Source organism: Vulpes vulpes, chromosome 1 (genome assembly GCF_048418805.1).
Source record: "Vulpes vulpes isolate BD-2025 chromosome 1, VulVul3, whole genome shotgun sequence".
In the NCBI taxonomy this organism is placed as follows: Eukaryota; Metazoa; Chordata; class Mammalia; order Carnivora; family Canidae; genus Vulpes; species Vulpes vulpes.
In genome coordinates this window covers 84,664,161-84,687,282 of record NC_132780.1, presented here as the reverse complement: position 1 = coordinate 84,687,282, position 23,122 = coordinate 84,664,161, and the positions used below count along the sequence as shown (strand labels likewise).

Sequence of the window (23,122 nt, the reverse complement as noted above, 5' to 3'; positions counted from 1 at the left end):
TGCATTTGTAAAGTAGAAAAGTAAACCACGTCAGGACACATTTCTCTAAAGTATCCCCAGAAAGTCATCAGTACTCAACTCTGAGTACCTCAGTTTTTTCATCATTAAAATAGAAACTTGGAAAGATTTATCTTTTGAACTTACTTTGATCTTTTAAATCAAAGAAAAGAAAATAATTACATAAAAGGTGACATTAGAAGGAAGCCATCCTTCCTCTTCTCTTATTTAGAAAGAAGTTTACTAAAGTCGGCCTTCATTTACACACCTCAAAACTTTTTTTTGGAAATCAGATTTAGATCAAATCCTAACAAAACCCATCACTGAATTACATTAAATACAGTTGATGAGTCATTGATGAGTTGATTTTCTTTAAAGGGATGACAAATATTCTCTTACTTTCTAGGCCTCATGAGTGTGTTAAATAAAACTACGTAGAGCAATATTTAGACAACCAGCCAAAACACCTATTAGTGAAATTCCTTCCATCAAGACTTTGTCCAGTCTACTGAGAGAATGAAGGCCAATTGCTTTCTTCTATTACAATTCCGAACATTCACCCCTGGAGGTCCCAATCCATCACCTTCTGATATGATGTATCATGCAGGAAACACATTTTTTAATGTTTGCATAACTATCCCTTAGAAAATTTTTTAAATTAATAAATTCTAGGTCTTTTTAGATTGGGATGCAACATGTAAAGAAATCTATTTTACTTCTAAATGCCAAAAACTACATTCAGATTGCCAGAGGTTAACCATATGCTATCAATATAGTAACATAAGCTACCATATGTTCAAGGGATAAGGAAGTTTTGTTGAAAACCATATTATCTTCAAAGTTACGAAGATCCCAATATCCATGGTCAGGGGATAATTAATAGCAAGTACATTGATGGGATATGTAGCATAGGGTTAAAGAGTAAAACAGATTCTACACTACTAATAAACCAGAAACTCAATCGTTAGTATCTCCTAATGATAGGGTTGAAAGGATTCTCATATTTTTGTAGGATTTAACCCAGTATTTGTCTACTTCTACTCTTATCCTAGAAATCTAGTATGCTCACATGACTGCAACCACTGAACAAGAATGAGAACAAATGATGGCTAAAGGTTAATGCTAATAAACTGTAAGTTGCACTGCAATTTACTTTGAAGAGAAGAAACACAAGTGAAATACTAGTAATAACAATAAATCTTAAATATTAGTAAATACTAGTTTTTAAAAAAATGTCCAACCACCATAGTACCCAATGTACTTTGTCATATAGCTATAAGATGGAGACAACAAACATCATTTAACTTAACCAAATGGTAACAAATAAATTGCCATTACTCTTAATTTTCGATTATACGTGTATATATACACAAACATACCCACTCCAATACCACATGGTTCAGGAGAACAGCTGGCAAGTCCCAGGCTCCTCTCTAAGTTCTCATACTTAACTGTGAAATCAGAATCCCCTGAAGGCCTTTCTTAAAGCAGACTTACTAGTTTCCACACCAGAGCTTCTGGTTAGGTCTACAGAGAGACCCAAGAATCTGCATTTCTAACAAATTCCCAGGTGATGCTGATGCTACTGGTCCAGGGACATTTTGGGAACCTCTACTGTAAATAATCTGTGAATCTCAATAGACAGAGAGAAAGAGAAGGACAGAGAAAGGGAGATAAGTAGATAAAAGGTGATACTGTAGTTATTAAATTAATGAAAAGAGGGAGAGAAGGAGCGAGCAAGAGTGCATTCTAAAGAGAGAAAGAGAAAGACATGCAGTTCTGGCAAAGGAGGCAGCAGATAAAAGTGAATACAGATATTTTCTTCCATCTTGATACTTGCCCTTTATCTTGCTGATTAGAAAAAACTAAGAAATGAGCAAAGAATGACAATGACATTTAAATGACATACAAACCTTTTCACACTTAAAAGGCTAGATAGATTTGTTCCCATGACAAGTTTTAGAAAAACAGTATCGCCAGAAACTCTTCAGCCTTTCAATACTCTTAGATGGGACTACTTTCAGGAGGACACTGAAAGGGCACAGAAAGTTAATTGAGTTTTTCATATTAAAAAAAAAAATTCTCACCAGTAAAACATGGCTGAGCAATGATAACAAACAACTCCTACAATATGCGGAAAATCTACTTAGAAACACTGCATTTGGAATCTTTCAAACAAGTATTAAAATTTTATTTAAACAAAAGTTTTTCCTTTTAAGTTACTGAGCCACATAAAGGAAAAATATTAATTTTATTAGAATTTGAACAAATGTTGCACAAAGAAAACATTTTAACAAAATCATATGGTGGCATAACAAACAAAAAAGAAAACAGCCAAAGATGTGTAAAAGAAATATAAGGTGGAAAACTGTTAAATATCTCATGATCCAGTGTAGAAACAAGGAATCTAAACTTAAAAACCAAACAAGCACAACCATAAAACAAAACATTAATGTTTGTGCTATCCTAACCAGACACATTCTTCAGCAAAACTTGGAAAGGCAGTTCTATCTTAGAGTTTTTTATCTTATTTCTGACTTTTTCAGAAATAGACAATTTATATAATTCAATCTCACAGTTGAAAGTTTAAGTACTGAGAAATATTCTAACTGAAAATGATAGGTGAGACAAAGCAATTGATTAGTCTTTAATGCTATATTTTCAACTGTAATAAGGGCTTGATCCAACTAAAAGGAGTCTTAAGCAGTTCAGAGTCCTTCTCTAATAATGCCCAAGGAACACATCTGCCCAGTTTAACTGCCATAGTGTTGTTACCCTAGTAACAATAGAGCACTCTCAGGGACTAATGTAGCAAGAGAAGACACAATATAAGTTTGATATTGTATAACAAGATAACTTGTCATCCTTTTTAGACTACCAAATACTGAAAGTTAATTGAAACAAATTATTTAAGTATTCCCCAATCTTTGAAATTTATTTCTAAATATTGATATATTCATTTTTTTAACTGACCACATTAGGTTAATAATAGTGTAAATCAATTTGAAAACTATAATACAATATACTTCAAAAATAGGACTCTGAATATTTTTCTGTTATACCTTAATCTTCACACAAAGATGCAATTCTTACATTTTGGTAGAGAAGTAAATGGGAAATAAATCTGGAAATGGTTTAAGGAAACTGTCAACAGAGACATATTTTTCCATTTCATGATTGTCACTTTACAAAGACCCCAAATTTCACAATGTTAAATGTCTTAAAATACTATCAGTTGTGACTTTTATAAACATAAAAAGGCAAAAATTCTAAATGCTTAGGAAATAAAGTTAAGCCCTTTGCATTCTGATTATTTGAAATTTATTCATACAATATGTCCAATCTGAACTTTAAATGAGGTATATTTTTTTCTTTCCAATATCAAAAACCTAGCAAATATATCATACTATGAACAGTTTCAAATTTAAATAAGTTCATGCTTTTTGTTGGCTTTCATTTTATAAAACACATTGCTAAGAGTCTTTGGATGTGGTGTCTTAGAAAAAAAGGAAGTCGCATGTGGTCACTCTGTATAAGAGCTGCAAATACATAAGATGAAAACACTTTTGTGGGTATTTTTAAAACATAAATGCATTACCAAACATTAGTCATGATTTTAAATATTACATAAATATATATTAAAGATCATCAATGTATCAACAATTGTATAAGGGGAGCACTAAAATAAAAATCTTTTGATTTATGGCAGTCCTTAAACAATTGAATGTCTTTATCTGAAAAACTTATGCTGCAAAAATTTGAATCAAAGTTTTGCTTTCTGAATGCATGGGTTATAACCCACAAAAAACATGAGGGACAAATTGGTCAGGATCTTATTAGTTTAAGAAACAAAAAATTTAAAAACCAAAATATGCACACCATTAAAAATACTAATTCTGAAAATTATGCAGCTAAAAATTAAATCACCCTGTCCAGCAAGTTCCAAAAATTTCACACATTTCAAACATTAAGGCAACTTTTTCCGAACTAAACAGTACTTTATAAAAATATATGTCACTTCAAAACATTATATACATAGTGGCAATAAATTTAGCTAGTTGTAATCTTTAATACATTAATAAAGTGTCACATATTACAAAGAAATTATACTAGGTGCTTGCATGTGTGTGCAAGTAGAATTACAGTTTTTAAAGTACAGGTTTTAAAACTGAGCGGAGTGAACGGCCCTCTTTAGTGAGTTCTCGTGTCACACACATACATGGCAATGGGATGGCTTCTTCCCGTTTCTCTACAATATTGTAACTGCATTTCTTCAAGTGGTCAGCCATGCTTAGGATGTCAGCAAATTTCCATTCATTAACAGAACAAAATGCAGTGCTGAATCGCCACACCTAAAAGAAAATTCTACTTCAGATTTAAACAAGTCAATTTACAAAAATCAAAATACACTTCTTACTCCACCTGCAAACATTTCTACTGTTAGAGAAATACCCTATAAAGTTCCAAGTAGTTAGCTACAAAACTGAAAAGGAGTAAATCCATTTGGAAACAAATCTGTTTATCAAATAACTATAGAATAAATCACTCCTATGATATTTTAACTTCGATAAGTGCAGTAACCAAAAATAAATAAATAAAAAGCAAAAATCGACATTAAATACTACATCCAACTTGGCTTATTAAGTAATTTTTTAAGAGATTTTGAGAGAGAAAGGAGGGAAGAAAGGAGAGAGAGGACCCAAGTGGAGAGAGGGACAGAGAGAATCTCAAGCTGACTCCCCATTGAGCATGTTGAGCCAGAAAAAGGGCTCAATCTCATGACGTGAGCCATGCACCAAGCCACCCAGGTGCCCCTAAGCAATTTTTAAAAAATCATAACCTTGTAAATTCAGAGGTACTTCCTAAAATAATATATTACACACTCTTCTTTCATTCTATCCAATTGGCCATATAGAATTACTCAGAGTCTGGAGATATTGATGATACATGTATTATTTTTTTTCTGAAGTTTTTCTTCCATTCCTATTATACTATATGAAGTATACTAAAAAATACACTAATATGGGGTGCCTTGTGGCTCAGTTAGGTGTCTGCCTTTGGCTGAGGTCATGATCCCAGGATCCTGGGATCAACCCCACAATGGGCTCCCTTCTCAGCAATGAAGTCTACTTCTCCCTCTCCTTCTGCCCCTTCCCATGCTCATGCACTCGTGCATGTTCCAATAAATAAATAAAACCTTTAAAAAATACACTAATATTTTGCCAAAGTGCCTTATCATTCCACTATTTATAAGCACTAAAGGTACTTAGTAATATTCATGAGTACAGGTATTTCAATTTATTCAACACGTTTCTGAAAATTTATATAAAACGCTTTTGTAAAATGAATCTTACTTTATTCCAAATAATTGTAAAATGCCATTTCTAGACAAAAATTCATTGCCATCCCTATTCATGTGTCTGTTGGTAAAAATATGAGCTACTTCCCCTTTAGCCAGCTCAGCAACTCTAAGCGTTGAAACAATGTCATCTTATTAGTCCAGCAATGACAGTTGTGGCCTCTTCTCATCTTTACAATTCTAAATATAAAGCTACCCAAACACAGGTAATAAGCACAAATGGAGGACAGACCCAGGTACAAGCATGAATGGGACAGATGAGGCCTAGGCATCCTAGCTAAGCTCATCACCAGGCAAATGTTAGTGCACACTGAATGCCCAGTAAACAGCAGATATTCTAAGAAAGCAGCCACGGATTTGAAGAAAGCCTTCAGCACTCATTAGACCGTCTCATGAAAGGAAGGTAATGCCTTCCAAGGTGGCCAGATACCTTCAACTTCTTTGGGAACACTTATTTTTCAGCTGGCAACAGAAATCACCACTGTTCAGCATAAAAGGTACTTACTCCCAGTATTCCTTAGGGTTACTATATTGATTATGCCTACTGTAGGGTTCTTTCCCAGGAGTCCATGAAGGCCTAGAGAGTAGCTACCAATAGACATTACAGATATCACTAGCCTCCCTTACAATTCCCCATACCTAAGAAACCATAGGAAGAATTAGGAGTTTTGTTAAGCCTCAGCAGAACAAATTCATGAAAGATTCAATCATGGCAGACAGCCTCCCCACTTCTACAGGATCTGGTGAAACACTAAGAAAAAAATGGATGATTCCCATCTCCTGATGACATGGTTTCTTAATAATGGGCCAATTTTTCATCCAGAAGTATTCCTCAAGTACTTACTTAGTGCCCACTACATGGCAATGAGGTTCTAGGCAGTAGATATTTGGTTCCCAGAGAGTCTCACTTCTCAAGGACCTTACAGTCCAATGAAACCAGCAATTCATCAGTGAATTATGAAACAGCATACAGAGTGCTCTAGTAGGGGTATGCAGAGTAGAAGAATATATTGGAGTACAGAGCAGTACACCTCCCTGAAAGCTTCAGGGTAGGGTTCCAGAAGGCTTTCCTAAAGAAGTAAGATCTGTAAAATGAGCAGATGATGAACACCACAAACTCCAGAGACAGGTTTCCTAGATGTGAATCCATCAATTGGTTGGACAAGTTACTTCAGCTCTCTAAACTTCAATTTCTTCATCCATAAAATAGAGACAGAGTAAATAGGTTAATAGAAGTCTAGGATATTGCAAGTGTTCAGATGTAGGTATTGTGTTAGGGAGCACATCTGAAGGCCCTAAGGCAAGAAGTGAAGAAAGAAAACATCAGGAAACTGTAAGGAAATCAACATAGCTGGAATATGAAATGACAAGAAGAAACTGAAGAGTAAGTAAGAACAAGATTATTAAGTCTTAAATGGTTCATTAAGGAGTCTTTCTCTGTCCCAGAGCAATGAACAAACCTAAAAAGTATAAAAACTTAAAAACTATTAAAAACTATAGTGTAAGAACTGTATTTATGAAAATATTTATCACTCTAGTCCTTATATAGAGAGTATGTTGGGAAGTGACCCAGTTAGGAATAGAAACCCAGTCAGGAGACAGAACATGAGAGACTCCTAACTCTGGGAAACAAACAAGGGGTAGTAGAAAGGGAGGTGGGCGGGGGGTGGGGGTGACTGGGTGACCAAGCACTGAGGGGGGCACTTGATGGGATGAGCACTGGTGTTTTTCTGGATGTTGGCAAATTGAACACCAATAAAAAATAAATTAAAAAAAAAAAAAGAAAGAAAGAAACCCAGTCAGGCTATTGTGGAGAGAGAGTTGAAGAGGACAGAACTAGGCAGTGGGAACAGTAAAGCAAACCTGAGGGGTATGAAGAAGGAAGCCTCAGGAGGGTTTTATGATTACCTAGATATGGAAATAAAGGGGAAAAAAAGAAGTCAACCCTTACTCCCAAATTCCTAGTTTAGGCAATCTGATAAATAATAATGCCACTCGCTGAGATTAAGAGGGACAGAGGGGCACCTGGGTGGCTCAGTGGGTTGAACATCTGACTCTTGGTTTCAGTTCAGTTCATGATCTCAGGGTGGTGAGATTGAGCCCCACAGTGGGTTCTGTGCTCAGTAGGGAGTCTACTTGACATTCTCTCTCTCCTTCTGCTCCTCCCCAATGTGCACAAAACTCTCTAAAATAAAATAAATCTTTTTTTTTTTTTTAAGAGGAATAAAGATGCGGAGTAGGTTGGACATGCTGCTTTTGATGAACCTGTGAGATAATCAAGTGAAGACGCTTGCATATAACACTGTGGCGTTCAGGAGAAAGTGGCCAGGATATGGATGTATGAGTAATCTGTATAAATGATGATAATTTAAACTCCAAGAGTAGGTAAGATTTTCTTGCAGGAATAGAATCCCTAGAAAATATTTCATCTCATAGGTCAATATTAGTGGGCAAGGACAAAAAGAGATCATGCTCAAAGTACCCCATCTCAAATGGTAGAAAGATACCAACTTATCTGTATGTGTATACACACATATACACAGCAAGTATAAAACTTTCTGCCATCAAAATTCCCATTTGGGGAAAAACATAATAAAATAAATAGTATATTCAAATTGTTGGCCAAAGCCTCAGAAGAACACAGATGATGATGTAGAATTCTGAAAAACTGGAGCAATGAGTAAAAGTCTGAGAAAAACTAAGGGTAGTAAAAACAAAGCCAGAAATTTGAACTCTGCAACCAAAGTGAAATTTGCCAAACTTTGCCTACTTTATAAAATGCAAAATGTTTATATTCTAAAATGAAAAACTCCTGCAATAAAATATATTTATAATGACTTCTAGTTTCTATTAGTGCCTCAAACAGAAAGTAGACAAAAGTAGGGATGCCTTTCTGGCTCAGTCAGTAAAGCATATTGACTCTTGATCTCAGTGTTGTGAATTTGAGCCCCATGTTGGGTGTAGAGATTACTTTAAAATATAATAATAAATAAAAATAAACAAAATAAAATAAAGGTGGGCTAAAATGGATTTTCACAAGAGAAAAATGGTGGACCCAGGACTTGCTCCCAGATCTGCTACATCTACAGGTCAAGCCTCCAATATCTCTCTTATACTCTACTAAACCCAGAGTCCCTACCAATATCAAATCTAACTACCCTACTCTTACCTCACTTCAACCTAACACTTTTCCACATCCATCATGTTTTCTAGCCCCCAAATACTCCATTGGACACTTACTAGTAGTAGCAGCTATAACTCTTCTCATTTCCCTCTTTTTAAGTTCTACCTGAAATACTAAGTTCTAAGAAAGAAGTTGCTAGGAATGGAAAGAAACTGCCAATTATAAGCAGCAGAAAACCTCTTCTTGCTTCTTCCATTGTCCTACAGTGAAAATGTTTCAGATGGAACTCAAATTAAAAGGCAGTTAACACAGACTCAAAAGGAGTTGTTACAGAAGAATGGAGTATAGAACTGCTCAACTGAAGTAACAGAAGTGGCCTTCGTCATATTAAATTAGAACCTAGTACTAGGATGGCTGTAGTAAACATGTGATTATGACAAAAATTCTAGTTTTTCATTAGTTATCATTATTTTTAAAAAGTCTGTTGAATTAAAGTATAAGTTTTAAAGGACGGTCAATTTTTCAACAAGATTTTAACTTTATTAATTCTGCAACATTAAGTATCTACTGTATGTCAAATAAGGGGATGATATAGTTAAGATTCAACTAACCTTTTCTTTTATTTGCCATGACGAATTTCCTTCTGGATACTTCCTTTTCCCCCACTGCAGTATGACCATTCCACGAGACTGAAGCAGGCTGCCACATACATCCCTCATTAACCTGGATACACAGGAGAGCTGGCATAAACTGAAGCCATCAAGAAAGCCTGCAATATGTTGTAGGACCTCAAAAGGAAGACTACTTAGATGGTCACTATGTAATCCCAATACACAGTTTCTAGCAGGCTCTACTAATACTGTAGATACACATGGTTGAACTCCAAATGACCTCAAATGGCGGTCGTGTATAACCTTTGCTCCTTGTGTTGATGGACAAAATCTACGCTGAGAATAGGTACAACCATAATATGCTAAAGGACACCTCTGTTCCATCCAGCCATTGAGTCCAGCATGAATGTCACCATGCACATTCTTAAAATGGGAAGAAAATTCTTTTCTCCTAAATAACTGTCCACAAACAAATGTAAACATTGAACGCTGCTTGGGTTGGTACCTAGCAACACATTCCAATACTAAATCCAGCCCAAGTGTCTGAAAAGGACTTGGATTTGAAAGCTGTGGGTTGGCATGATCACAAGCTGAAGCTGAAGCTATTTCTCCAACCATTGTATTTGTAGCTAATATTGCAGATGGAAGTGAAAAAGTCTGAGTCCCAAAGTCAATGTGATAAACATCAACCATGCGACTATCAGATATACCCCTCCCACCTGGAGAATCTCCTAGACAAAAGAGCAATGCTGCTGTAATTAGATCTATTCCTTGGAGGCCCATTGGATCTTCTGCAACCTCCAAATCTGATGTATCTACTGCTTTATCCTCTTTTGGTTTAGACCAACAGGAGTTAGAAAGAAATTTGAATGGAGGATGACCTAAAGATAAGACATCAACATTCCTCAAGTCTCCTAAATCTACTTTTCTCCAACACAAAGCTCCTTCATCCCCATCATCTGGCATGAGGATATGCTGAACTGTGCCATTAGGCAGAGCACTAGATGGTAGTGCTTCCCTAAGTTGTGCTGCTACTGAAAGTGAACTGGAAGGTGGTGAGGTGCCATCTGATGCTATACATTCTCCATTTGTTAAGGTACTTTGTTTTGAATCACCATGTAATTTCTGATTTTGGTCCATGGCCTGTGTACATAGATTTTCCAAAGAAAAGCCATTACAAAGAGCAGAAGTGCCATAAGAACTGGTATTCGAGTCACACAATAAATCACTGGAACCATTTTGTTCACACTGGACATCCAGACTTGCGTTGTTATGGTCAATTCCACCTACTGCTCCTATCTCATCCTCATAAAGATGGTCCTGGTCTTTCAAGTGTCTATTCTGCAAGCTTCCCCTGGCATTTTGCTCTTCATTCATTTCACTTGGGGAAGCGCAAAGACTCGTACTTAACATGCCAATGTCTCTTGTGGCAGTATTCAGGATATCTAAAGCAGCTGCCAAACTTCTGGTTGTTTCTACAGTAGCTTGATAAAGTGCACCGTAAGATTCTTCATCAACAGACACCAAACCATTAGCATGTGGTATTTCTGGGACACTTGATTTAACTGAGATTTGTTCTCTAGGTTCTGATACTTTATCAGTCGCTTTTGACATCATGGTGGCTACTTTGAGAGACTCTAAAAGCATCCTTTGGTCTTGAAGGGCCAAGGCCATATCTAATTGTGCCACTTCATCAACATCTCTGCTTAGATTTTCATATGATTTCCGATCTGCATAACTAACTGGCCATCGGTTCCACTCCATAGTACAGCACACCACACTTGCAGGACACATCTCTAGATGTTCAGCAACTTTATTTCGAGCCATTGTAAATGGACATCCGAAGTCACTATTTAAGCAAGGCACTCGTTCATATGGACATAAAAGTCGATGCTCATCAGCTTTACAAGAATGGAAAACTGCTCCACACACCAATGGACAACCAATCAAGTCGCAGGAAATCCCAGGTTCTGGTCTGGTCATACACCGTCTACTGACACAATTCACACAGTGTGAATGCTGCAGCTCCTCCTCCATAATGGCCAGTCCAACTCTAGTTGTTGAGATGGAAAAAAGAAATTAGGCAAAAAGTGGTTAATTTTTAAAAACTGCTGAATAACATAAATCAAGTCATAAAGGTATAGTGACTTATCTTACGATGAAATATATAAAATAAGCATACTGAACAAGTTTATTTTACATATAATCAATTTATCTTGAAACAACTTGAGTACTTCATATCAAGTAACAATGCAAAAATTCATTTCTATATACCATATAACAACATGCCTAAGAGGCCAAATGTTTCAAAATACAATGCTTATTACAATTCTAGTATACTGTGTAGTATATAAATTGATGCCAAAAACAAATTTATGCATATTTGACTTTTAGATTTCTTTTTTTTTTTAAAGGGGGAAGCTATTCTTTTTTTTTTTTTAAGCTTTTTATTTATTAATGAAAGATACACAGAGAGAGAGGCAGAGACACAGGCAGAGGGAGAAAGCAGGCTCCATGCAGGGAGCCTGACGTGGGACTCGATCCCGAGTCTCCAGGATCATGCCCTGGGCTGAAGGCGGCACTAAACCGCTGAGCCACCCAGGCTGCCCTGACTTTTAGATTTCAAAGAATGCTTTAGCTTTCACTTTTTCAGTTTCAAATAAACTGATTCTGAAGCACTCCATAGTACACTGACCTCATCATATTCCTAAGAGAGAATGATCTGAATTTCACGAATATATTTAACTAAAACTACTAGAAGTTTTCTTTTTATTCCCCTAAATACAGGAATTCATTTAAAATTTCATCTATTGATCACTCCTACGTATGCCTTAATACATTCTACACCAAATCACCACAGTAAGCCTTAATTGAAACAAACAGGGAATTTACAAAATACAAGTTCCAGCTCCAGTTCCTGCCTATGCGCAAATCACTTACTTCTGAGGGCCACAGTTTCCATTCATTCATTCAACACCTATTTACTGTTTAACTACTATGCACTGTGTTTGGTTTGGCAATATAATGATTAGTCAGACATGGTACCTCCTCTCAAGGAGCTAGAGCAGGAGGTCAGAGATACAACAGTAAAAGTCATGTCATGTTATTATGTGATCAATCTGACAAAAGTAAAATCGGATTAACACAGAGAAGATAATTATCACTAAGTGTAGGGGCTTGAGAAGAATTCACAGTAGTCTTCAAAGATGGGAAATCTTAAGCATGGAAGGAGAGCATTGGCAAGGAAGGGAAGTATTCAATGCTGAAGCAACAGCATATGTAAATGGAGAAAAACAAGTAGGAAAACATGATCAGGAAACCACAAATTTCCTAGCATTGCTGGATCACAAGGTGTAATGCTAGGTAGCTGTGAGAGATAGGGCAGGATGATAGAAATAAAGCAAATCATGAAGACTGTGCTATATGTTGCTCTAAGGAGTTCAGACTTTAGGTAACAGGAAATCACTGTGCAGTATATCAGCACATATACTGATTTAAATATAAGTACTAATCCTATTCAATGTGTTTTTGTCTATAATCTTCAACTTCTTTATTGGCTTGTTCCTACGAGCAGTAAAAACTTAAAAAACTATTTCTATTTTTTAACCTAAATAATAAAACAGTATCTCCCTCTACTATTGTTTTTCCTTTTCAAGCTTCCAGAATAAAACCAAAAACCAATTAAAACAACAACAAAAACCCTTCATATCTCCCATAAGCTCTACAGTCCTCTAATCTGGCTTTCTTTTGACTGCCAGTCATTAAAACTTCCCTGAGATCCTCCGAGCTAAATCCAAAGGGCATTTTTTTTTTTTTTTACAGACTTCATTATGACATCCATTATGACTATTCCCTCTTTTTTGAACAATTTGTCTTTCCTTAGGATGTTTTATTTCCCTGGTTTTCTCCCTACCTTTTTCGTTATTCCTTAATCTCTTCTTCTAAAATGTTCCTCTTCAGGAATCATGTCATTTCTTGTTCATTCTATACATCCTCCCTGGGTGCTCTCAATTTCTCAAAAGCTTCAATTACCACCCGTATGCTGAAAACTTCTCTATAACCCTTGCCCAGATCCCTCTCCCAAACTTCAGATCTCTACAGCCAAATGAGACAGGCAACTCATCTCAATATCCCCCAAAATAAAATTACACTGTAATAGACAACAATTTGCTGGGTAAATAATTCTTAGCCTGTTTTCATCACTTCAATGCATACAAGATTCCTAATTCTCTGACATATTTTTCCACAAGTGCTATCTGGGTTCCAGTTGGCTAATGTAAAATAATTACTCCTGAAATTGCTATTTATTTTTGTCCAGTCCAGGGTTGATTTTCCTCAAACAAAAACAAAATAACAAAAGTCTACCTCATATTGTTAGAGCTCTACTGATTAAGTAGAGAAGTTCTGAGTTGATATTATGGCACTTACTGATAATAGGGGTTGGGTGGGGAGGCATGCATTTAAAAACAAAATTATATTTTTAAATTGTGTTTAAAAATTACAAATTATGAATCAAATACTTCTGAATGTTTATAGGTTAAGACAGAACCCATAAGTTAAACACAGACAAGCTAAAGAGTCACAGTAGAAGAAATGACAGCCTAATGACGACAAACATTTGTAAATTAAACAGATGTTAAAAAAGAAACATTAGTAAGAATTAAGGCGAATTTTACCAAGTGATTAGATTATGAAAGCAGCTGTAGTGTTCTTATTTTGCAACAACTAGATGGAGTTCATCTCACATGCTGAGGGTTATAAGCCTGTTACTAAGAGAGAACCTAAAAATACAAGCAGTTCCGCAGAAGTGACCACTGCTCTTGCAACTTGTAGGAACACTTTATGTTATGTGCACATCATATGACCACACTAGGCCGAACACATCTCAGAAATATCACTTAATTCAAAAGTGTTTAAAATAGCAACTGCTATAGACAACTAAGTTCAATGTAAAACAGCAACAAGTTTGAAAGGAAGACATAGAGGGCTCTCAAGCCTCAAAGTAAATAGTTAATTCCACACTACTCCCTTCAGAATAAGAAAACTGTTTTAAGGGCAGCCCGAGGGGCTCAGCAGTTTAGCGCCGCCTTCAGCCCAGGGCCTGATCCTGGAGACCCGTGATGAGTGCCAGTCGGGCTCCCTGCATGGAGCCTGCTTCTCTCTCTGTGTCTCTCATGAATAAATAAGTGAAATATTTTTTTAAAAAAGAAAGAAAACTGTTTTTAAAAAATAAAAATATCCACAGCAACGAGTGCACAATATCTCTTTACTGAAGCAGACTTACTGAGCAGACTCTTTACTGAAGCAGAAGGAAAAAAGAACACTAATTTGTACCAGTTTTCTCCTGTCTCCAATTTTCTCACTTAATGTTCCTTAATCCTCATAACAACCAAGAGCAAACTGAGGTTCAGAGAGGCTGAAAGGACTTGTCCAGGGTCATCCCCTGGTAAGTGGCAGAACTAGGATTTCAATCTGGATCTGGATCAATGCACATGGACAACAACAGATACATTTACTCATAAACGTTTAAGAAAACAGGCAGCACTTCAGTAACTGGTGATCCAATTTTAAGACGTTATTTGAGGAATGGAGGTTACACAATTTTGCTTGTAGTTTATTCCAACACTTAATCACCCCTGTGGTCAAGAAAGTCTTTTTGGCTCTCTGTGATTACAATAGCACATAGCTTTGCTTTGAATATCAGTTTTAAAGACTATTCTTAAAATAACTTGCATTTGAAATAGTAAAATTTGCAGAAAAATATAAATTTCGCCATTTTCAAGACAGCTAGCTATACAAAGAATCAAGTGTAATTCATTTTACAAGTAAATATATTAAGAAATAAGTTAAGAAATGGACTAGATAATAACCAAAGAGTATTCTGGGAATAAAACCCTCCGCTTCAGAAATTAAAACTCTCAGATCCATCCTTTTTCTTTTTTCTTTTTTTTTTTTTTTGATCCATTCTTTTTCTAATCAAGATCATTACCAGATTAAATAGGCCTCCATAAAGTATCTTGCAATTGCTCATGAATTCTGTGAAACGAGTTTAAAACATCCGTCCCTGATATATCAGTTGAACAGTGACACAGCAGGCCCATCAGAAAACATGTTGCTAAAACTGAAGTTTCAAGTTCAACATAACCTTAATTTAAAACTCCTCAACATTAAGTTTTCTTAAACTCTCTTGAAAACGAATCTTAACATTTCAAGTAATATCTCTATAATTTACACTTAAATTTGAACAACTGGAAGAAGTCTCATTAGATTAGAAAATATTTGTAAAGAAAGTAAAAAAAAAGAAAGAAAGAAAATATTTGTAAATGATTAAACGTTTTACAATAGTTTCAATTTTTTCAAACAGAAATTCTTGGCCAATTCATACTCTGTGACTGACAAGCAATCCATAAAAATAGTTTTAAGACATGGCATTGTCCCATACAGTGAAAGGAGGCCTTGTTATTTAAAGCTATTTCTATACATAAAAATAATTGCCTTCAGAAAACCATTTCTTTATTTTTCCAGATTTGTTAAAATAATTAAGGAGATAAATAAAGCATTGCAAGTTAGTGTGATTTTAAAATATGCTAAGTCAAGTCACTCAAAGCACTCAACACAGCTTGCTGCTATGTGTACCTCTGTCAACAAGACACATGCAAAGATGGGCGGCACCCTCCCACCCCATAACTGCTGCCTCAAATCTTTAATCTCAGCCCGTATGTTACTTTCCAAATACCAAAGACAAAGGTATGGATCTCATATGATGCTGTGTGCTCATTACACATTGTATTTTTCCTTGGTTATACTAGTCACAACTAGTCATTATCCTTTAATATCTACCTCCACAGGAAAACTATAAGCTCCATGAAGGTGGCAGAACCATCTCGTTCTCATCCATTCCTATGTTTCCTATATTCCAGACTGTGCCTAATTGGAGCTTCACTTATTTTAGAAAAATGAATAAATGAAAGAGTTATACTATAATAAACAGGCAAATGGATTCCAAAACGAGATTCTTGATTTCATGGAAAACTACATATACTTCATCAAAAAATACAATTTTACAAACCTAGTATTACACAATCAAATTAAGTCAAAATTACCTTATTGTACCAGCTATAAAAAGTCTATAGTGCTCAAACATTTACTGAGTTCCTAAGTCATACATTCCAAGCATTATATATAGAGAGTAAGATAAACCGTCTATTAAAAAAAGCAAGTCAAAGGGACAAGGAAATCAAAGAAAGTTCATTTCAACTTTCCATTATTTTAAAATCTTAAAAAATAGTCATAAAAGGCACAGAAGTAAACATTTACTAGTATATTTTTCCACTATTTTAAACTCCCTAATCAACTGTGTGCTCTGGTTACTGGTTACTTGGATATAGAGGCATCAGTTTCAACAAGAAAAGCAGAGGTTGAGGTGTCCACACATACGCACGTGCCTGAGTAGGTACAGGGCTAAGAAAAGCAGCTCAAAAAAGGAAGTGGCATCAGCCAACTGTTTAATATTGCAGCTAATATGGTACTAGATGAAACAATTCTATTCTATGTTGCTTAATGTGAGGCTGAAATAGAACTAGACAGACCTGTTCAATTAGTTAACACAAGTCTGTGACTGAAATTTTACATTTAGCAATCAGTTATAAGCTCCTCTGAGTAAGTCTCATCCTTCTTGTATAGTACTAGAGTAATACAATTAGTTGTACAATTAATATTAAATACAAACACCTGCTGGGTGATTTGCTGACCAAATGCAGTTTTAAAGACCACAGCAAATCTATAACCTCAGCTGGACATCTTATTTCACTGGTTTAAAAGGGGTGGGGGGGGGGGGGGGGCGGGGTGCGGTGACTAGGCAAGATTAAAAATCCACTACCTTAAACTCCAAACTCAAAGCACTTGCACTCCTGAGGAGTCCAAAATGGCTAAGTGGGTTACACTGTATTCATTCCTTTTATCAAATTTTAGCTCTTTTTATTTATAGAATGACGACCTAATTATATGGAAAATTGTCAAATGTTTCACCCTTCCAGTTATGATATAATCAAAACATATACCTTCTGTGTCTAAATATGGTCATGAGTAGCTAATTCCAAAGTGATAGTTCTAACTACTTGCAATGTTCTCCACTAAATAAGCAAATGAAATTATTACAGACTTACATCAGAACTTAAAATAATATTAATATTTAACGCTTTGGACTAGAACCTGTTTGCGTCGATCCTCAGATAAAAATAATACACCTAAATGGTGGTACTCAGCTTATTAAAATGGGCAGCATGGCACAGGGGAAGGGGTTTCCAAGGGATCTCAGCTTTGTGACCTTGAGGCAATTACTCTACTGTGAAAACAATTTAGAACTCTACAGAAATTGGTTATGTGTATATCCAACAGGATACAGTCTAATACTCAGAAAAGGGATGTACTCACTTTACACAACAGCTATGTTTATGTAGGCAAAGCTTTCTGTAAAACTATTTTTTATATCAGGTCATTTCTACTTGCAGACCTTATAAAAAGCAACTGTATGAGAAAATAACCTATGTTAGTTAACATTTTCCAATGAAAAGATGTACCTTTTTTGTAAAGGATTTTCAGAGACTGGATTTTAATTGAGGTATGCTTATCTGTATTTAACAATCTAGCTACCTACAATGTAAAAACCATGAGCCCAATGCCAATCTCGCATATTTCATCAACCTGAATTTGAAATTAAATATTTTACATAGTCTATGATTGAAGACTGTCAAAGAAGCCAAATGCGTCCTTTGAATGAAACAAACAATCCTAGGAACTCAGTTAAAAGAGTATCCAAAAAAAAAAAAAAGGAAAAAAAAAAAAGATGTATCCAAAATCATACAAAGTAGCATAGGACTTATCCCATTAAAAGCCACATTTCAGTAATACAGTGTATCAAATAGTAAACACACATTAACCACACCCACGTGGTGACCTCAGAGTACCTGCCTAACTATATGTGTCATTTCAAAGTGTTATTGTCCTTTAATAGGTATTTTATTATGACACTTTGTATTTTTTTAAAAGTGTCCAGCGCTAGAGGTGGACAAATACTGGATTGAAATAAAATACCCAGCACACCCAGAGCGTATAAAAGTTTGCCTGTATCAGAAACTTCAGTTCTCTGAGAACATTTACAAACTCCACCGAATATTTCCAGAATCACACACACACACACACACACACACACACACACACACACACACACAGAAACCTTATGTCACTGCATTAAAGTACTAGATAAAAACGAACTGGCAACTTCCAAGTTACCAAAACACCATGTTATCCCCGATTAAGCTTCTGGAGTAAGAAACTGTGACTAAGCATAAAGAACAGTGATTCAGCGGAAACTGTATACTGAAAAACTGAGCCCTTAGAAAAATTCTTAATATAAATAAATAATTTTCTTAAAAAAAAAAAAAAAGGAAGTGAGAGCACCTAGGTGGCCCGGTCGGTTAAGCGTCTGCCTTTGGCCCAGCTCACGATCCCGGGGAAGACCCCACACGGGGCTCCCTGCGGCGCGGGGACCTGCTCGTCCCCCTCCTCTGCCTGCCGCTCCGGGTTTGTGCTCTGTCAAGTAAAAAAAAAAATCTTTAAAAAAAAAAAAAAGAAAAGAAAAGAGAAGAAAAAGGAAAAGAAAAAAAAAGAAAAGAAAAGAGAAAAGAAAAGAAAAGAAAAGAAAGAAAAGAAAAGAAAAGAAAAAAAAAGAGAAGAAAAAAGAAAAGAAAAAAAAGAAAAAAGAAAAGAAAAGGAAAGAGAAGAGAAGAAAAAAGAAAAGAAAAAAAAGAAAAAAGAAAAGAAAAGGAAAGAAAAAAAGAAAAGAAAAGAAAAGAAAAAGAAAAGAAAACAAAAGAAAACAAAAGAAAGAAAAGAAAAATCCTAAACATACATTTTTATGCTATTCTTTTCCCTTTGCTGCGTTGAAAACCGGAGTGCTTTCTAAAACCTTAATAAATACGGGCAAATGCACAATCTGTTCCTAGAGCTTCTTAGGTCTCTAAAGGACACAACGCGGTATCGCAACGCAGCACACGCACACGCACAAACAGTCCAAAGAGTCTGGGAAGTTTGTATTTACCTAAAGTTCTAAGCCTTCATCTACACTGGCACCAGAATGCCCATAAATAGCGTCATCTTGGACCAGAGTCAACAAAGCAGTTATGGAATAAAAGGTCGATTCCTTCCCAACCATCCTCTCTGTGGGACTCACGACGCGGCTCAGAAAGAAACCAGGACGCGAACGCGGGGCGGGAAGCGCGGTCCGGCCTCGCAGCTCCCGCGGCCCGAAACCGACTCCGACGACCGGGCTCGGACCCAACGTGCACCCCACGGCCCCCTCCGCGCAAGGGGCCGCAAGCAACGTAGAAGGGGCCACAGCCCCCGGGCCGAGAAACGAGGAAGTTTCCCTTTAACAGGGGCTGAGGCTAGGACGGGAGCCGCTCGCTGCCGTGAATGGCAAAGTTACCGACCTGACCCGTCCCGGAGGGCGGCGGGCGGCGGGCGAGGCGGCCCCGTCTCACTCGCGCCGTCCGCCCCAGTCACCCAAGCTTCCCGACGCCGGTTCTCGAGGTCCCGGGGGCCCCCGCCCCCAGACAGGCCAGGTGACACGGGAGTCGGTCCCCGGCCTCGGGTCGCCATTTGCCGTCCCTCCTCGGCGGCCCAGGCGGGACCAAGCCGGGCCCCGCAGCGCCGGCGCGGGCGGCTCTGTTCGCTCGGCGCAGGCCCGGCCCTCGGGACCGACCCACGGCCGCGGGCCTCGCACCGCCCGGCCGCCGCCTCCGGCCTCCCCCGCCGGCCTCCCGACACTCACCGCCCCGCGCGGCCGAACCGCGGCCCAGGCCCTGCCTGCCGAGGCCGCCGTGCTCGGCTGCTCCGCGCGGTCCCGGCCGCTCCGCGCCCCGCAGCCCCGTGCGGTCCACCTCCTCCGCCGGGCCTCTCAGCCCCGCCGGGCCGCCGCCTTTTCTCCTCCCGGCCGGCGCCTCTGCCACCTCCCCCGGCGGCCGCCCCCCTCAGGCGGCCCCGCCCCGCTCGGCCCCGCCCCGCTCGGCCCCGCCCCCCAGACGCGCCCGGCCGGGCCACGGCGGCGGCTGCAACCCCGCGGGGACGCGCACGCTGAGCCCCCCGCGGAGACGCGCACGCTGAGCCCCCGCGGAGACGCGCACGCTGAGCCCCCGCGGAGACGCGCACGCTGAGCCCCCCGCGGAGACGCGCACGCTGAGCCCCCGCGGAGACGCGCACGCTGAGCCCCGCGGGGACGCGCATGCTGAGCCCCGCGGGGACGCGCACTCCGCCCACGGATGCTCGCCCGGAAGCTGCAGGGTGGGGTCTCGAGAGTCTGGGGCTTCGCGCGTCTGGCGGGTGGGGGGTGCTTTCCCGCGCCAACACTGCCACCAAGTCCTGTTGGACTTTGGGATCTCGTATTCCTAGAAGGAGTCGTAGACCCGGAGTTCGGGAATTGAGGAACCAGGCCCATGTGGACTGGCGTGTTTAGCTCCCTAAATTGTAGGACAGGCAGCCAGATCCCTTAATTCTCGGTGCGGTGCTCTTCCCATTAGGTCATATTGAGGAGGAAGCGGGGCAGCTTTCTTTGCAGGTCGCTGCCACGGGCCTTCCTGCCTGCTAACCCAATGCACCTGAGTCCTGCAGCTCAGTGTCCCTTGCAGGTTCTACCTATCCCGGGACTGAGTTCAGACCAGTACTGAGGCGTCGCGGAGCCTTACTGGGACCCAGGCAGGATAGCCCAGCAAGGTCTAGTTCCGTAAGGGCCTGAGGCTTTCTGCAACAAGGCGCTCTGCATGGAAAGGTGCCTTGATGCCACTTTTGCAGAAGACTTTACAAATGACTGAGGATTAAAGAAGTATCACATGGCCATGCCAAAGAATTGGGGTCCATATTGGGGCTCATTGCTGGGCCGCTAGTACCAGCAAGCCTTGGTCTAAGGTCAAGAATCAGATTCAGAATCGTGGGGGGGGGGGGGGGGGGGCATCTCTCATCCCCTCCCCATAGACCAGTGTCCATCCCAGGGCTCCTGCCCAGTACCAGCAAGAGACCTATTTTTGATAGAGAGAAAATTACTAATCCTGGCCTTGCGGGTGGAAGCAGAGACAGGAAAACACTGTTCTGTAATCTTTTCTATGGCTACTATTTACCGCCCCCCCCCCGCCCCCCGACCGGTATGGCTTGGAAAAGATCACACATAATCTGCCATCCTGCAGAGAAGTGACTCTCGGATATTTAGATTTTCAAGACCAGTATAAAAATAAAAATCCCAAACTGAAGAAAGAACTTAAATTATTCGCTCTTATTGTGCTAAGAAAAACGGTAAAAAATGGCACTACTGATATTAATGCTTCATTTCATACGTGAAAGGAGATTTTAACACCATTAGCCAGTACATAATCACAGAATAAAGGTCAGTTCTTTAAATGAATAAATTTAGCTTTTTGAGAAATTCAGTCTATTTTTCTTATTTTGTCAAATTTGTCTGCGAGTCCAGAGTTTGAGAGACAGAGAATGATGCAGAAAGGACAGTGAAGCAGGCAGGATGACGTGGTGGGAGAATACATGGGGTCTTGCCTCCCTCCCTTGCTCACTATCCTGGATTGAGTCACATATCTGCCCTTTGCCTCAGTTGCTCTCCTACAAGATGAAGTGCCGGAATAAATAATCCCTAGAGCCCTCTCTAGCTTTAAAACCTCATGATTCCATGATTGTACTTACTGAAATCTGGGGCTTTTCCCTTTACTGCATCACCGAGCTGATACTAGGTCACCTCCTCAGGCTGAGTCACTCAGGCTGTAAACTTCAATCCTCTTTACCCTTTCTATCTCAGTACTTTTCCATGCCCAGCAATCCAAAACAAAACAAAACACAAAACACACACACACACACAAAAACCCCTTTCTTCCTGTCTTTCACATTTATTCCTAGTTACCATCCTGGGCACATTTGGATTTCTGCTGTTCCCTACCAGTCATTCCTCATCCAGTGTTTCCCCCCTCAAACCCACCCTGATGCAGTTCTTCCTAAGACATCCTTTTCATAATGTTATGTGTCTATTCAGATATCTATAATGGCCAGGGCCCATTGGTAAAGTCTCAACACCTGCCTTCAGTGGCTCAAAGAACATCTTTCATTCTAGCCTGAATAATTTCCTTTTTTTCTGCATCAAACACCATGCACAGTACAGTTCCAGGTCACTGGTGCCCATGTGAGGAAGGTCAGGCACTTCCTCCTTCTTAATCTCCAACCCCATGTCCTCTGTCAAAGACTGCTATAGCACATACTATTGATTGTCAGCACTTGGACCTGTGCCTCGTGGCGGTGTTACCAGTCTTACAAATGTATGTCAGCTTACAGAGGATCTCAAATCCCTGGAGGTGTGTATTGCATGGGTTTTGTATCTCCCCTCAGTATCTAGTATCCTACCGTGCATACTGTAGATACTTAAGGAACACTTGCTGCTTCATAAACGAAATATATACTCTTCTCCTTTCATCTTATCCCCATTTTCATTTTCTGTCCTATGTTCTAACTCCTTGGATAAACTTCTCTTAGTGCCCTTTCTAAGGGAAATGTATCAAAAACATCAGTGGCAATCAGAGAGAATGCCACAAGTCACAGGTTTCCTCAAATATTCTCTCTTCTCTAGTATATACGCAGTTGACATGGACTTCTAGAACAAAGCTATCATCTGTGTGGCTTAATCTCCCAGAGGAGTGAAAGGAATCCTGGAAATTTAAAGTAAAAAAAGAGGTCTTGCTACAGTACATTGTTAACATTGTCAATCGTGTGCGTTCTAATGTTTCACACCTGAGTTTCATGATAAGGAGTAGGTAGGTTTGAGCTACCTACTGCCTCAAAAAAAAGGAGGACCTTACAACTCCTCCAAACACACTCTGCAGGCTGTCTTGCACTGGTTTAGATGGAGGCATAACTCCTCGTGTTTTTTTTTTTTTTTTCTAGAGGCCATTCTTAAGATGGGGAAGATAATGAGAACCATAAGAGTAT

At 38.9% G+C, this 23,122-nt stretch overlaps 1 protein-coding gene across 1 annotated transcript; it reads right to left on the bottom strand.

Moving 5' to 3' along the window:
* Positions 1-2,157: 2,157 nt before the first annotated feature.
* Positions 2,158-20,076, bottom strand: FBXO30 (F-box protein 30). The gene is made up of 3 exons (XM_072718997.1): positions 19,923-20,076; positions 9,092-11,144; positions 2,158-4,349 (listed from the first exon to the last, which is right to left on the bottom strand). The coding sequence occupies exons 2-3, from the start codon at positions 11,126-11,128 to the stop codon at positions 4,146-4,148; spliced, it is 2,241 nt and encodes a 746-aa protein (XP_072575098.1). The 5' UTR covers positions 11,129-11,144; positions 19,923-20,076; the 3' UTR covers positions 2,158-4,145.
* Positions 20,077-23,122: the final 3,046 nt, after the last annotated feature.